At 40.4% G+C, this 19,008-nt stretch overlaps 1 protein-coding gene across 1 annotated transcript in view; it reads left to right on the forward strand.

Moving 5' to 3' along the window:
- The window catches only part of efcc1 (EF-hand and coiled-coil domain containing 1), a 90,145-nt gene that overhangs the window by 62,753 nt on the left and 8,384 nt on the right, over nucleotides 1–19,008 (forward strand). The window contains exon 8 of the mRNA XM_021592126.3: nucleotides 5,779–5,917. Coding sequence (XP_021447801.3) covers nucleotides 5,779–5,917 — 139 coding nt within the window. The remainder of the gene's footprint in view (nucleotides 1–5,778; nucleotides 5,918–19,008) is intronic.

A 19,008-nucleotide genomic window follows, 5' to 3' on the forward strand; every position in this document is an offset into this window, starting at 1 on the left:
AGTCTGAAATGTGTCTGTGTGAGTGTGTGTGGCACCAATATGCATGTGTGTGTGTGAGCAGCGTATGTAGTGTGTGTGTGTGTGTGAGCAGCGTATGTAGTGCCATACCAAGTGGTGATGCAGCCAGTCAAGATATTTTCTATGGCACAGCTGTAGAACGTTTTGAGGATCTGAGGGCCCATGCCAAATCTTTTCAGCCTCCTAAGGGGAAGATGAGTTGTCGTGCCCTCTTCATGACGTACTTTGGTGAGGATTAGCGTGGTGGATGTGTTGTTACATTTGGAAAAATTTCTAAAAGCCTGTTTTTTCTTTGTCCTTATGTGGTAATGCTCCCAAGTGGTGCAGTGGTCTCAGATTCTCCAACTAGTCTAAAGAAGGCCAGTTTTATTGCTTCTTTAATGAGCACAACAGTTTTCAGCTGTGCTAACATAATTGCAAAATGGTTTTCTAATGATCAATTAGCCTTTTAAAATTATAATCTTGTATAAGTTAACACAACGTGCCATTGGAACACAGGAGTGATGGTTTCTGATAATGGGCCTCTGTACGCCTATGTAGATATTCAATAAAAAATATGCAGTTTCCAGCTACAATAGTCATTTACCAAAGCAAGTACCCGTGAGCCTGGAACTGGCCTCGTGCTAGGCCCATCTCCCGGCTAGCTGAAGAGGTTCATCAGACACTCCTTGGGCTACAATAGCTATTTTGCCAATTGGCCTGGACCCCTTTTATTGCCGACATGGAGCCCCGCCGATCCATCACGACTGGTCTACCAACGTAATCCACCTGAGGGGTTTCAACAGGCTTCTCCGTCGCGACGTCCCCTGAAGGCCCATCCGCTAGCCTGCTAGCCGGGGCCCGCTAGCTGTCTAGAGCATATCGGACTGTTAGCTCAAGAAGTCCATCAGCCAATTTCTTGGGCAACAATACCTATTTTGCCAATTGGCCTGGACCCTTTTACTGCCTACACGGAGCCATGCCGATCCATCACGACTTGTCTGCCGACGTAACCGTCCAAGGGGGCTACAACAGACCCTTCCATCGCAACTTCCCCCTAAGGCCCGCCTGCTAGCCCCGGCCCGCTAGCTGTCTGAATCGTTGTGTCTCCAGCTCGCCTAGCTACCCACTGGTGCCTATGATCACTCGGCTACGCATGCCTCTCCCTAATGTCAATATGCCTTTTCCATTGTTGTTTTGGTTAGTGAATGTTGTCTTATTTCACTGTAGAGCCTCCAGCCCTGCTCAATATGCCTTAGCTAGCCCTTTTGTTTCACCTCCCACACATGCGGTGACCTCACCTGGTTTAAATGATGTCTCTAGAGACAAAACCTCTCTCATCATCACTCAATGCCTAGGTTTACCTGCACTGTATTCACATCCTACCATACCCTTGTCTGTACATTATTCCTTGAATCTGTTCTTCCGCGCCCAGAAACCTGTTCCTTTTACTCTCTGTTCCGAACAAACTAGACAATCAGTTCTTATATCCTTTAGCCGTACCCTTATCCTACTCCTCCTCTGTTCCTCTGGTGATGTAGAGGTCAATCCAGACCCTGTAGCGCCTAGCTCCACTCCCATTCCCCAGTCTCCTCCCTAAGTTTGTTTTATTCACTGCTTTAGCACACTCCACCAACCCTGATGTCCTAGCTGTGTCTGAATCCTGGTTTAGGAAGGCCACCAAAAATCATGAAATTTCCATCCCTAACTATAACATTTTCCGACAAGATAGAACTGCCAATGGGGGCGGAGTTGTAATCTACTGCAGAGATAGCCTGCAGAGTTCTGTCATACTATCCAAGTCTGTACCCAACAATTCGAGCTTCTACTTCTAAAAATCTACCTTTCCAGAAACAAGTCTCTCACAGTTGCCACTTGTTATAGACCACCTTCTGCCCCCAGCTGTGCCCTGGACACCATATGTGAATTGATTGCCCCCCATCTATCTTCAGAGCTCGTACTGTTAGGTGACCTAAACTGGGACATGCTTAACACCTCGGCCGTCCTACACTCTAAGCTAGATGCCCTCAATCTCACACAAATTATCAATGAACCTACCAGGTACTACCCCAAATCTGTAACCACGGGCACCCTCATAGACATCATCTTGATCAACCTGCCCTCTAAATGCACCTCTGCTGTCTTCAAACAGGATCTCAGCAATCACTGCCTCATTGCCTGCGTCTGTAATGGGTCTGCGGTCAAACGACCACCACTCATCAATGTCAAACGCTCCCTAAAACACTTCAGCGAACAGGCCTTTCTAATTGACATGGCCGGGGTATCCTGGAATGACATTGACCTCATCCCGTCAGTAGAGGATGCCTGGTTATTCTTTAAAAGTAAATAAATAAGCATGCTCCATTCAAAACATTTAGAACCAGGAATAGATTTAGCCCTTGGTTCACTCCAGACCTGTCTACCCTTGACCAGCACAAAAACATCCTGTGGCGTTCTGCATTAGCATCGAATAGCCCCCGTGATGTGCAACTTTTCAGGGAAGGTAGGAACCAATACACGCAGGCAGTTAGGAAAGCTAAGGCTAGCTTTTTCAAACAGAAATTTGCATCCTGTAGTACAAACTCAAAAAAGTTCTGGGACACTGTAAAGTCCATGGAGAATAAGAGCACCTCCTCCCAGCTGCCCACTGCACTGAGGCTAGGAAACACTGTCGCTACCAATAAATCCACAATAATTGAGAATTTCAATAAGCATTTTTCTACGGCTGGCCATGCTTTCCATCTGGCTACCCCTACCCCGGTCAACAGCATTGCGCTCCCCACAGCAACTCGCCCAAGCCTTCCCCACTTCTTCTTCACCCAAATCCAGATAGCTGATGTTCTGAAAGGGCTGCAAAATCTGGACCCCTACAAATCAGCCGGGCTAGACAATCTGGACCCTCTCTTTCTAAAATTATCTGCCGAAATTGTTGCAACCCCTATTACTAGCCTGTTCAACCTCTCTTTCGTATCGTCTGAGATTCCCATAGATTGGAAAGCTGCCGCGGTCATCCCCCTCTTCAAAGAGGGGGAAACTCTAGACCCAAACTGCACAGACCTATATCTATTCTACCCTGCCTTTCTAAGGTCTTTGAAAGCCAAGTTAAGAAACAGATTACCGACCACTTCGAATCTCACCGTACCTTCTCCGCTATTCAATCTGATTTCAGAGCTGGTCATGGGTGCACCTCAGCCACGCTTAAGGTCCTTAACAATATCATAACCGCCATCGATAAGAGACATTACTGTGCAGCCGTATTCATCAACCTCTGTCAATCACAACATTCTTATTGGCAGACTCAACAGCCTTGGATTCTCAAATGATTGCCTCGCTTGGTTCACCAACTACTTCTCCGATAGAGTTCAGTATGTGAAATCAGAGGGCCTGTTGTCCGGACCTTTGGCAGTCTCTATGGGGGTGCCACAGGGTTCAATTCTCGTGCCGACTCTCTTCTCTGTATACATCAAAGATGTCGCTCTCGCTGATGGTGATTCTTTGATCCACCTCTATGCAGACGACACCATTCTGTATACCTCTGGCCCTTCTTTGGACACTGTGTTAACTAACCGCCAGATGAGCTTCAATGCCATACAACTCTCATTCCGTAAAACTAAATGCATGCTCTTCAACCGCACCTGCCCGTCTCAGTTCTGACTTCAAATTTGATTTACCTTGGCAAGTCAGTTGACAACAAATTCTTATTTTCAATGATGGCCTAGGAACAGTAGGTTAACTGCCTCGTTCAGGGGCAGAACAACAGATTTGTACCTTGTCAGCTCGGGGATTTAATCTTAAAACCTTTCAGTTACTAGTCCAATGCTCTAACCACTAGGCTATGCTGCTGCCCGAGAATATGTGGACAACTACAAATACCTAGATGTCTGGTTAACTGTAAACTCTCCTTCCAGACTCACATTAAACATCTCCAATCAAAAAAAATCTAAAATCGGCTTCTTATTTTGCAACAAAGCATCCTTCACTCATGCTGCCAAACATACCCTCGTAAAACTGACCATCCTACCGATCCTCGACTTCGGCGATGTAATTTACAAAATAGCCTCCAACACTCTAATCAACAAATTGGATGCAGTCTAACACAGTGCCATCCGTTTTGTCGCCAAAGCCCCATATACTACCCACCACTGCGACCTGTATGCTTTCGTTGGCTGGCCCTCGCTTCATACTCGTCGCCAAACCCACTGGCTCAAGGTCATCTACAAGTCTCTGTTAGGTAAAGCTCAGCCTTATCTCAGCCTTATCTCAGCTCACTGGTCACAATAGTAGCACACGCTCCAGCAGGTATATCTCACTGGTCACCCCCAAAGCCAATTCTTCCTTTGGCCGCCTCTCCGTCCAGTTCTCTGCTGCCAATGACTGGAACGAACTGCAAAAATCTCTGAAGCTGGAGACTCTTACCTCCCTCACTAGCTTTAAGCACGAGCTGTCAGAGCAGCTCACCGATCACTGCACCTGTACATAGCTCATCTGTAAATAGCCAATGCAATCTACCTCCTCCCCATACTGTATTTATTTATTTATCTTGCTCCTTTGCATCCCAGTATCTCTACTTGCACATTCATCTTCTGCACATCTACCATTCCAGTGTTTAATTGCTATATTGTAATTGATATATTACTTCACCACCATGGCCTATTTATTGCCTCACCTCTCTTATCCTACCTCATTTGCACATACTGTATATAGATTTTTGTACTGTATTATTGATTGTATGTTTGTTTATTCCATGTGTAACTCTGTGATGTTGTATGTGTCGAACTGCTTTGCTTTATCTTGGCCAGGTCGCAGTTGTAAATGAAAACTTGTTCTCAACTAGCCTACCTGGTTAAATAAAGGTGGTATAAATCAAATCAAATATAGTAACCAAAAAAAGTGTTAAACAAATCAAAATACATTTTATATTTTATATTCTTCAAAGTAGCCGCCTTGATGACAGCTTTGCACACTCTTGGTATTCTCTCAACCAGCTTCAACAGTCTGGAAGGAGTTCCCTCATATGCTGAACACTTGTTTGCTGCTTTTCCTTCACTGTGCGGTCCAACTCATCCCAAACCATCTCAATTGGGTTGAGGTCAGATGATTGTGGAGTCCAGGTGATCTGATGCAGCACTTCATTGCTCTCCTTCTTGGTCAAAAAGCCATTAGACAGCCTGGAGGTGTGTTGGGTCATTGTCCTGTTGAAAATCATATGATAGTCCCTCTAAGTGCAAACCAGATGGTATGGCGCATCGCTGCATAATGCTGTAGTAGCCATGCTGGATAAGTGTGCCTTGAATTCGAAATAAATCACCCACAGTGTCACCAGCAAAGCTCCCTCACACCATCACACCTCCCCCTCCATGCTTCACGGTTGGAATGACACATGCAGAGATCATCCTTTCACTTACTCTGCGTCTCACAAAGACACAATAAAGAAAAACTCTGGAATGCCTAGGTGTGTCCAAACTTTTGACTGGTACTTATTTTCCACCATAATTTGCAAATAAATTCATTAAAAATCCTACAATGTGATTTTCTGGATTTTTTTTCTCATTTTGTCTGTCATAGTTGAAGTGTACCCATGATGAAAATTACAGGCCTCTCTCATCTTTTTAAGTGGGAGAACTTGCACAATTGGTGGCTGACTAAATACTTTTTTGCCCCACTGTATATAAGCTGAGAAGACAGGTCTAGTATACATGCTTTATATTGTTGTTCTAACATATTGATATGTTTCTGTCCATCATACATATCATATATTTAATTGTTGTGTTGGTCCTATAGGTGTGTCTGTCCCTAGTGGAGGAGAAGTTGCTGGATGTTCTACGGCTCCTCCACCAGCTCAGAGACCTGAACGTGTCCCGACGCTCCCTGGGGAAGATCTTACTGAGAACCTTGGAGTCCTGCAGCGACCCACAACATGGTGAGTAGTAGTTACTATACCACAGCCCTCAACGCAGAATAGTACTGCCCATTGAAATCAGGTAGTGACCATGATGTAGTAACATGAATTATACTGTAGTTACTATACCACAGATGGAACCTAGATGGAACCTACTGGCCAGCCAGGCCAGTAGACCATAACTTTTTGGGCACCCGGGCTAGTTGGGCACATTTTCTACTGGGACTCAATTCAATCTGTAAAGCTGAAGTTCTGCATTGTAGCCTGATTGACATTTAAGAAAATGTTCCAGCATTAGAGTAGACTGCATTCACCGGAAATTATGCATATCGGCTCAATCAGAAATGCCCTTTAAATTGTAACATTTCAGCGATACGGATTAAATAGAACCCCAAATTAACTCAGATCCGGAAGACGTGCTGCACCATGAACTGGGCTGTCTCTTTGGCAGAGGGTAGTTTTGGAGAGGAATGAAGTGGGCGGCTTTGGAAAACCGATCCACCACAGTCAGGATGGTGGTGATGCCATCAGGTGCGAGAAGACCTGTGACAAAGTCCAGGGGGATATGAGACCAGGGACGGTGAGCGACCGGCAGAGGTTGGAGGAGACCAGTCGGAGTTTGCTGAGGAGTCTTGTTTTGTTCACAAACCATGCAAGCGGCGATGAATGCGAGATGTCAGGGACCATGGTAGGCCACCAAAAGCGTTGTCGCACAAAAGCCAGGGTGTGACTGGAGCCCGGGTGGCAGGCAAGCCTGGAGGAGTGGGACCGCGTCAGGTTATCAAGGCCCCCTCAAGGTTCGGCTGGGAACGCTGCGACTCACGAACGTGCTTCCCTATTCCCCAAGCCTGGAGGAGTGGGACCGCGTCAGGTTATCAAGGCCCCCTCAGGGTTCGACTGGGAATGCTGCGCCTCACGAACGTGCTTCCCTATTCCCCAAGCCTGGAGGAGTGGGACCGTGTCAGGTTATCAAGGCCCCCTTAGGGTTCGGCTGGGAACGCTGCGCCTCACGAACGTGCTTCCCTATTCCCCAAGCCTGGAGGAGTGGGACCGCTTCAGGTTATCAAGGCCCCTTCAGGGTTCGGCTGGGAACGCTGCGCCTCACGAACGTGCTTCTCTATTCCCCAGCTGAGTGCCGTTGCCAGGCGCAAAGTGGGACGGATGGTTCAGAGGTAGTAGCCGTGGGGCTATAGCGGCATGACAGCGCATCCGGCTTGACATTCTTGGATCCCGGCGAGTATGAGAGGGAGAAGTTGAACCAGGTGAACAGTAGGGCCCACCTAGCTTGCCTGGAATTGGGGCGCTTGGCAATACAGAGATATTCCAGGTTCTTGTGGTTGGTCCACACAATGAAAGGATGTTCCGCCCCCTCCAGCCAGTGCCTCCACTCCTCCAACGCCATCTTCACTGCGAGAAGCTCACGATTCCCCATATTGTAGTTCCTCCCCGTGGCGTTAAGGTGGTGGGAGAAGAAGGTGCAGGGATGTAACTTGAGGTCCAGGGCCGACCGCTGGGACAGGACAGCCCCCACTCCGACATTCGAAGCATCGGTTCATTGTTAATGTTGTAAATGACTATTGTATTTGGAAACGGCTCAACGTCAACAGTGAAGAGGCAACTCTGGGAGTTGACTTCCTCTGTCCAGTGTCTGTGTTATTTTGCCCATCTTAATATTTTCTTTTATTGGCCAGTCTGAGATATTGAGGACTTGTCCGTTTCTCAAACTAGACACTCTAATGTACTTTTCCTCTTGCTCAGATGTACACCGGGGCCCCCCACTCTTCTTTCTATTCTGGTTAGTGCCAGTTTGCTCTGTTCTGTGAAAGATGTAGTACACAGCGATGCACGAGATCTTCAGTTTCTTGGCAGTTTCTCACTTGGAATAGCCTTCATTTCTCAGAACAAGAATAGAGTGACGAGTTTCAGAAGAAAATACTTTCTTTCTGGCCTTTTTGAGCCTGTAGTCGAAACCACAAATGCTGATGCTCCAGATACTCAACTAGTCTGAAGAAGACCAGTTTTATTGCTTCTTTAATCAGGAAAACAGTTTTCAGCTGTACTAACATAATTGCAAAATGGTTTTCTAATGATTAATTAGCCTTTTAAAATGATAAACTTGCATTAGCTAACACAACGTACCATTGGAACACAGGAGTGATGGTTGCTGATAATGGGCCTTTGTACGCCTATGTAGATATTCCATTAAAATCAGCTGTTTCCAGCTACAATAGTCATTTACAACATGAACAATGTCTACACTGTATTTCTAATCAATGTGATGTTATTTAATGGACAAAAAAATTTGCTTTTCTTTCAAATAAAGGGAAATGTCTAAGTGACCCCAAACTTTGAACGTTAGTGTGTTTTCACTTTTCAGAATTAGAAGTGTGGTCACAGGATGTAAACATTGCTATGGTGGGTTTGAATGAATCGAAAATTACCTTTACATTTCAAGCTTACCATAGTACTGCACTTCGGCCATACGGGTTGAATAGAGCCCTTCATTTCCATCCCTGTCTCTACAGCTGCATGATACACTACACACCAATAACATCAATGTTGGCTTTGTGAAACATGATCATCACTACACACCAATAACAACATGATCATCACTACACACCAATAACAACATGATCATCACTACACACCAATAACAACATGTGAAACATCACTACACACCAATAACAACATGATCATCACTACACACCAATAACAACATGATCATCACTACACACCAATAACAACATGATCATCACTACACACCAATGACAACATGATCATCACTACACACCAATAACAACATGATCATCACTACACACCAATAACAACATGTGAAACATCACTACACACCAATAACAACATGTGAAACATCACTACACACCAATGACAACATGATCATCACTACACACCAATAACAACATGATCATCACTACACACCAATAACAACATGTGAAACATCACTACAGACCAATAACAACATGTGAAACATCACTACACACCAATAACAACATGTGAAACATCACTACACACCAATAACAACATGTGAAACATGATCATCACTACACACCAATAACAACATGTGAAACATCACTACACACCAATAACAACATGTGAAACATCACTACACACCAATGACAACATGATCATCACTACACACCAATAACAACATGATCATCACTACACACCAATAACAACATGTGAAACATCACTACACACCAATAACAACATGATCATCACTACACACCAATAACAACATGATCATCACTGCACACCAATAACAACATTATCATCACTACACACCAATAACAACATGTGAAACATCACTACACACCAATAACAACATTATCATCACTACACACCAATAACAACATGTGAAACATCACTACACACCAATAACACCATGTGAAACATTACTACACACCAATAACAGCATGTGAAACATCACTACACACCAATAACAACATGTGAAACATCACTACACACCAATGACAACATGATCATCACTACACACCAATAACAACATGATCATCACTACACACCAATAACAACATGTGAAACATCACTACACACCAATAACAACATGATCATCACTACACACCAATAACAACATGATCATCACTACACACCAATAACACCATGTGAAACATTACTACACACCAATAACACCATGTGAAACATCACTACACACCAATAACAACATGATCATCACTACACACCAATAACAACATGATCATCACTACACACCAATAACACCATGTGAAACATTACTACACACCAATAACAACATGTGAAACATCACTACACACCAATAACAACATGATCATCACTACACACCAATAACAACATGTGAAACATCACTACACACCAATAACAACATGATCATCACTACACACCAATAACAACATGATCATCACTACACACCAATAACACCATGTGAAACATTACTACACACCAATAACAACATGTGAAACATCACTACACACCAATAACAACATGATCATCACTACACACCAATAACAACATGATCATCACTACACACCAATAACACCATGATCATCACTACACACCAATAACAACATGTGAAACATCACTACACACCAATAACAACATGATCATCACTACACACCAATAACACCATGTGAAACATCACTACACACCAATAACACCATGTGAAACATTACTACACACCAATAACAACATGATCATCACTACACACCAATAACACCATGTGAAACATTACTACACACCAATAACAACATGATCATCACTACACACCAATAACAACATGTGAAACATCACTACACACCAATAACACCATGTGAAACATTACTACACACCAATAACAGCATGTGAAACATCACTACACACCAATAACAACATGTGAAACATCACTACACACCAATGACAACATGATCATCACTACACACCAATAACAACATGATCATCACTACACACCAATAACAACATGTGAAACATCACTACACACCAATAACAACATGATCATCACTACACACCAATAACAACATGATCATCACTACACACCAATAACACCATGTGAAACATTACTACACACCAATAACACCATGTGAAACATCACTACACACCAATAACAACATGATCATCACTACACACCAATAACAACATGATCATCACTACACACCAATAACACCATGTGAAACATTACTACACACCAATAACAACATGTGAAACATCACTACACACCAATAACAACATGATCATCACTACACACCAATAACAACATGTGAAACATCACTACACACCAATAACAACATGATCATCACTACACACCAATAACAACATGATCATCACTACACACCAATAACACCATGTGAAACATTACTACACACCAATAACAACATGTGAAACATCACTACACACCAATAACAACATGATCATCACTACACACCAATAACAACATGATCATCACTACACACCAATAACACCATGATCATCACTACACACCAATAACAACATGTGAAACATCACTACACACCAATAACAACATGATCATCACTACACACCAATAACACCATGTGAAACATCACTACACACCAATAACACCATGTGAAACATTACTACACACCAATAACAACATGATCATCACTACACACCAATAACACCATGTGAAACATTACTACACACCAATAACAACATGATCATCACTACACACCAATAACAACATGTGAAACATCACTACACACCAATAACACCATGTGAAACATCACTACACACCAATAACACCATGTGAAACATTACTACACACCAATAACAACATGATCATCACTACACACCAATAACACCATGTGAAACATTACTACACACCAATAACAACATGATCATCACTACACACCAATAACACCATGTGAAACATCACTACACACCAATAACAACATGATCATCACTACACACCAATAACACCATGTGAAACATCACTACACACCAATAACACCATGTGAAACATTACTACACACCAATAACAACATGATCATCACTACACACCAATAACACCATGTGAAACATTACTACACACCAATAACAACATGATCATCACTACACACCAATAACAACATGTGAAACATCACTACACACCAATAACAACATGATCATCACTACACACCAATAACACCATGTGAAACATCACTACACACCAATAACACCATGTGAAACATTACTACACACCAATAACACCATGTGAAACATCACTACACACCAATAACAACATGATCATCACTACACACCAATAACAACATGTGAAACATCACTACACACCAATAACAACATGATCATCACTACACACCAATGACAACATGATCATCACTACACACCAATAACAACATGTGAAACATTACTACACACCAATAACAACATGTGAAACATTACTACACACCAATAACAACATGATCATCACTACACACCAATAACAACATGTGAAACATCACTACACACCAATAACAACATGTGAAACATGATCATCACTACACACCAATATCAACATGTGAAACATCACTACACACCAATAACAACATGTGAAACATGATCATCACTACACACCAATATCAACATGTGAAACATGATCATCACTACACACCAATAACAACATGTGAAACATTACTACACACCAATAACAACATGATCATCACTACACACCAATAACAACATGTGAAACATGATCATCACTACACACCAATAACAACATGTGAAACATCACTACACACCAATAACAACATGTGAAACATCACTACACACCAATAACAACATGTGAAACATCACTACACACCAATAACAACATGTGAAACATCACTACACACCAATAACAACATGTGAAACATCACTACACACCAATAACAACATGTGAAACATTACTACACACCAATAACAACATGTGAAACATCACTACACACCAATAACAACATGATCATCACTACACACCAATAACAACATGTGAAACATCACTACACACCAATAACAACATGATCATCACTACACACCAATAACAACATGATCATCACTACACACCAATAACAACATGTGAAACATCACTACACACCAATAACAGCATGTGAAACATTACTACACACCAATAACAACATGTGAAACATTACTACACACCAATAACAACATGTGAAACATTACTACACACCAATAACAACATGTGAAACATCACTACACACCAATAACACCATGTGAAACATCACTACACACCAATAACAACATGATCATCACTACACACCAATAACAACATGTGAAACATTACTACACACCAATAACAACATGTGAAACATCACTACACACCAATAACAACATGATCATCACTACACACCAATAACAACATGTGAAACATCACTACACACCAATAACAACATGTGAAACATCACTACACACCAATAACAACATGTGAAACATTACTACACACCAATAACAACATGTGAAACATCACTACACACCAATAACAACATGATCATCACTACACACCAATAACAACATGTGAAACATTACTACACACCAATAACAACATGTGAAACATCACTACACACCAATAACAACATGATCATCACTACACACCAATAACACCATGTGAAACATCACTACACACCAATAACAACATGATCATCACTACACACCAATAACAACATGATCATCACTACACACCAATAACAACATGATCATCACTACACACCAATAACAACATGATCATCACTACACACCAATAACACCATGTGAAACATCACTACACACCAATAACAACATGATCATCACTACACACCAATAACAACATGTGAAACATCACTACACACCAGTAACAACATGATCATCACTACACACCAATAACAACATGTGAAACATCACTACACACCAATAACAACATGTGAAACATTACTACACACCAATAACAACATGTGAAACATCACTACACACCAATAACAACATGATCATCACTACACACCAATAACAACATGTGAAACATTACTACACACCAATAACAACATGTGAAACATCACTACACACCAATAACAACATGATCATCACTACACACCAATAACAACATGTGAAACATCACTACACACCAATAACAACATGTGAAACATCACTACACACCAATAACAACATGATCATCACTACACACCAATAACAACATGTGAAACATCACTACACACCAATAACAGCATGATCATCACTACACACCAATAACAACATGTGAAACATCACTACACACCAATAACAACATGTGAAACATCACTACACACCAATAACAACATGTGAAACATGATCATCACTACACACCAATAACAACATGTGAAACATCACTACACACCAATGACAACATGATCATCACTACACACCAATAACACCATGTGAAACATCACTACACACCAATAACACCATGTGAAACATCACTACACACCAATAACAACATGTGAAACATCACTACACACCAATAACAACATGATCATCACTACACACCAATAACAACATGATCATCACTACACACCAATAACAACATGTGAAACATCACTACACACCAATAACAACATGATCATCACTACACACCAATAACAACATGATCATCACTACACACCAATAACAACATGTGAAACATCACTACACACCAATAACAACATTATCATCACTACACACCAATAACACCATGTGAAACATCACTACACACCAATAACACCATGTGAAACATCACTACACACCAATAACAACATGATCATCACTACACACCAATAACACCATGTGAAACATCACTACACACCAATAACAACATGATCATCACTACACACCAATAACAACATGTGAAACATCACTACACACCAATAACAACATGATCATCACTACACACCAATAACAACATGATCATCACTACACACCAATAACAACATGATCATCACTACACACCAATAACAACATGTGAAACATCACTACACACCAATAACAACATGATCATCACTACACACCAATAACACCATGTGAAACATCACTACACACCAATAACACCATGTGAAACATCACTACACACCAATAACAACATGATCATCACTACACACCAATAACAACATGTGAAACATCACTACACACCAATAACAACATGTGAAACATCACTACACACCAATAACAACATGATCATCACTACACACCAATAACAACATGTGAAACATCACTACACACCAATAACAACATGATCATCACTACACACCAATAACAACATGATCATCACTACACACCAATAACAACATGTGAAACATGATCATCACTACACACCAATAACAACATGTGAAACATGATCATCACTACACACCAATAACAACATGTGAAACATCACTACACACCAATGACAACATGATCATCACTACACACCAATAACAACATGTGAAACATCACTACACACCAATAACAACATGTGAAACATGATCATCACTACACACCAATAACAACATGTGAAACATCACTACACACCAATAACAACATGTGAAACATGATCATCACTACACACCAATAACAACATGTGAAACATCACTACACACCAATGACAACATGATCATCACTACACACCAATGACAACATGATCATCACTACACACCAATAACAACATGTGAAACATCACTACACACCAATAACAACATGATCATCACTACACACCAATGACAACATGATCATCACTACACACCAATAACAACATGTGAAACATCACTACACACCAATAACAACATGATCATCACTACACACCAATAACAACATGATCATCACTACACACCAATAACAACATGTGAAACATTACTACACACCAATAACACCATGTGAAACATTACTACACACCAATAACAACATGTGAAACATCACTACACACCAATAACAACATGATCATCACTACACACCAATAACAACATGTGAAACATCACTACACACCAATAACAACATGTGAAACATCACTACACACCAATAACAACATGTGAAACATCACTACACACCAATATCAACATGTGAAACATCACTACACACCAATAACAACATGATCATCACTACACACCAATAACAACATGTGAAACATCACTACACACCAATAACAACATGTGAAACATCACTACACACCAATAACAACATGATCATCACTACACACCAATAACAACATGATCATCACTACACACCAATAACAACATGTGAAACATTACTACACACCAATAACAACATGTGAAACATCACTACACACCAATAACAACATGATCATCACTACACACCAATAACAACATGTGAAACATCACTACACACCAATAACAACATGTGAAACATCACTACACACCAATAACAACATGATCATCACTACACACCAATAACAGCATGTGAAACATGATCATCACTACACACCAATAACAACATGTGAAACATCACTACACACCAATAACAGCATGATCATCACTACACACCAATAACAACATGTGAAACATCACTACACACCAATAACAACATGTGAAACATCACTACACACCAATAACAACATGTGAAACATGATCATCACTACACACCAATAACAACATGTGAAACATCACTACACACCAATGACAACATGATCATCACTACACACCAATAACACCATGTGAAACATCACTACACACCAATAACACCATGTGAAACATCACTACACACCAATAACAACATGTGAAACATCACTACACACCAATAACAACATGATCATCACTACACACCAATAACAACATGATCATCACTACACACCAATAACAACATGTGAAACATCACTACACACCAATAACAACATGATCATCACTACACACCAATAACAACATGATCATCACTACACACCAATAACAACATGTGAAACATCACTACACACCAATAACAACATTATCATCACTACACACCAATAACACCATGTGAAACATCACTACACACCAATAACACCATGTGAAACATCACTACACACCAATAACAACATGATCATCACTACACACCAATAACACCATGTGAAACATCACTACACACCAATAACAACATGATCATCACTACACACCAATAACAACATGTGAAACATCACTACACACCAATAACAACATGATCATCACTACACACCAATAACAACATGATCATCACTACACACCAATAACAACATGATCATCACTACACACCAATAACAACATGTGAAACATCACTACACACCAATAACAACATGATCATCACTACACACCAATAACACCATGTGAAACATCACTACACACCAATAACAGCATGATCATCACTACACACCAATAACAACATGATCATCACTACACACCAATAACAACATGTGAAACATCACTACACACCAATAACAACATGATCATCACTACACACCAATAACACCATGTGAAACATCACTACACACCAATAACAACATGATCATCACTACACACCAATAACAACATGATCATCACTACACACCAATAACAACATGATCATCACTACACACCAATAACAACATGTGAAACATCACTACACACCAATAACAAAATGATCATCACTACACACCAATAACAACATGTGAAACATCACTACACACCAATAACAACATGATCATCACTACACACCAATGACAACATGATCATCACTACACACCAATAACAACATGTGAAACATCACTACACACCAATAACAACATGATCATCACTACACACCAATAACAACATGTGAAACATGATCATCACTACACACCAATAACAACATGTGAAACATCACTACACACCAATGACAACATGATCATCACTACACACCAATAACAACATGTGAAACATCACTACACACCAATAACAACATGTGAAACATGATCATCACTACACACCAATAACAACATGTGAAACATCACTACACACCAATAACAACATGTGAAACATCACTACACACCAATAACAACATGATCATCACTACACACCAATGACAACATGATCATCACTACACACCAATAACAACATGTGAAACATCACTACACACCAATAACAACATGATCATCACTACACACCAATAACAACATGATCATCACTACACACCAATAACAACATGTGAAACATCACTACACACCAATAACAACATGATCATCACTACACACCAATAACAACATTATCATCACTACACACCAATAACACCATGTGAAACATCACTACACACCAATAACACCATGTGAAACATGATCATCACTACACACCAATAACAACATGTGAAACATCACTACACACCAATAACAACATGATCATCACTACACACCAATAACAACATGATCATCACTACACACCAATAACAACATTATCATCACTACACACCAATAACACCATGTGAAACATCACTACACACCAATAACAACATGATCATCACTACACACCAATAACAACATGTGAAACATCACTACACACCAATAACAACATGATCATCACTACACACCAATAACAACATGATCATCACTACACACCAATAACAACATGATCATCACTACACACCAATAACAACATGTGAAACATCACTACACACCAATAACAACATGATCATCACTACACACCAATAACAACATGATCATCACTACACACCAATAACAACATGTGAAACATCACTACACACCAATAACAACATGATCATCACTACACACCAATAACAACATGTGAAACATCACTACACACCAATGACAACATGATCATCACTACACACCAATAACAACATGTGAAACATCACTACACACCAATAACAACATGATCATCACTACACACCAATGACAACATGATCATCACTACACACCAATAACAACATGTGAAACATGATCATCACTACACACCAATAACAACATGTGAAACATCACTACACACCAATAACAACATGTGAAACATCACTACACACCAATAACAACATGATCATCACTACACACCAATGACAACATGATCATCACTACACACCAATAACAACATGTGAAACATCACTACACACCAATAACAACATGATCATCACTACACACCAATAACAACATGATCATCACTACACACCAATAACAACATGTGAAACATCACTACACACCAATAACAACATGATCATCACTACACACCAATAACAACATGATCATCACTACACACCAATAACAACATGTGAAACATCACTACACACCAATAACAACATGATCATCACTACACACCAATAACAACATGATCATCACTACACACCAATAACAACATGATCATCACTACACACCAATAACAACATGTGAAACATCACTACACACCAATAACACCATGTGAAACATCACTACACACCAATAACAACATGATCATCACTACACACCAATAACAACATGTGAAACATCACTACACACCAATAACAACATGATCATCACTACACACCAATAACACCATGTGAAACATCACTACACACCAATAACAACATGATCATCACTACACACCAATAACAACATGATCATCACTACACACCAATAACAACATGATCATCACTACACACCAATAACAACATGATCATCACTACACACCAATAACACCATGTGAAACATCAATAATAAGAGAAATACAAGCAGTAAACTCCTCCAGGACTCTGCGATTGCCAAGTTTTTTACA

Source organism: Oncorhynchus mykiss, chromosome 7 (genome assembly GCF_057628025.1).
Source record: "Oncorhynchus mykiss isolate SJ-2025 chromosome 7, ASM5762802v1, whole genome shotgun sequence".
In the NCBI taxonomy this organism is placed as follows: Eukaryota; Metazoa; Chordata; class Actinopteri; order Salmoniformes; family Salmonidae; genus Oncorhynchus; species Oncorhynchus mykiss.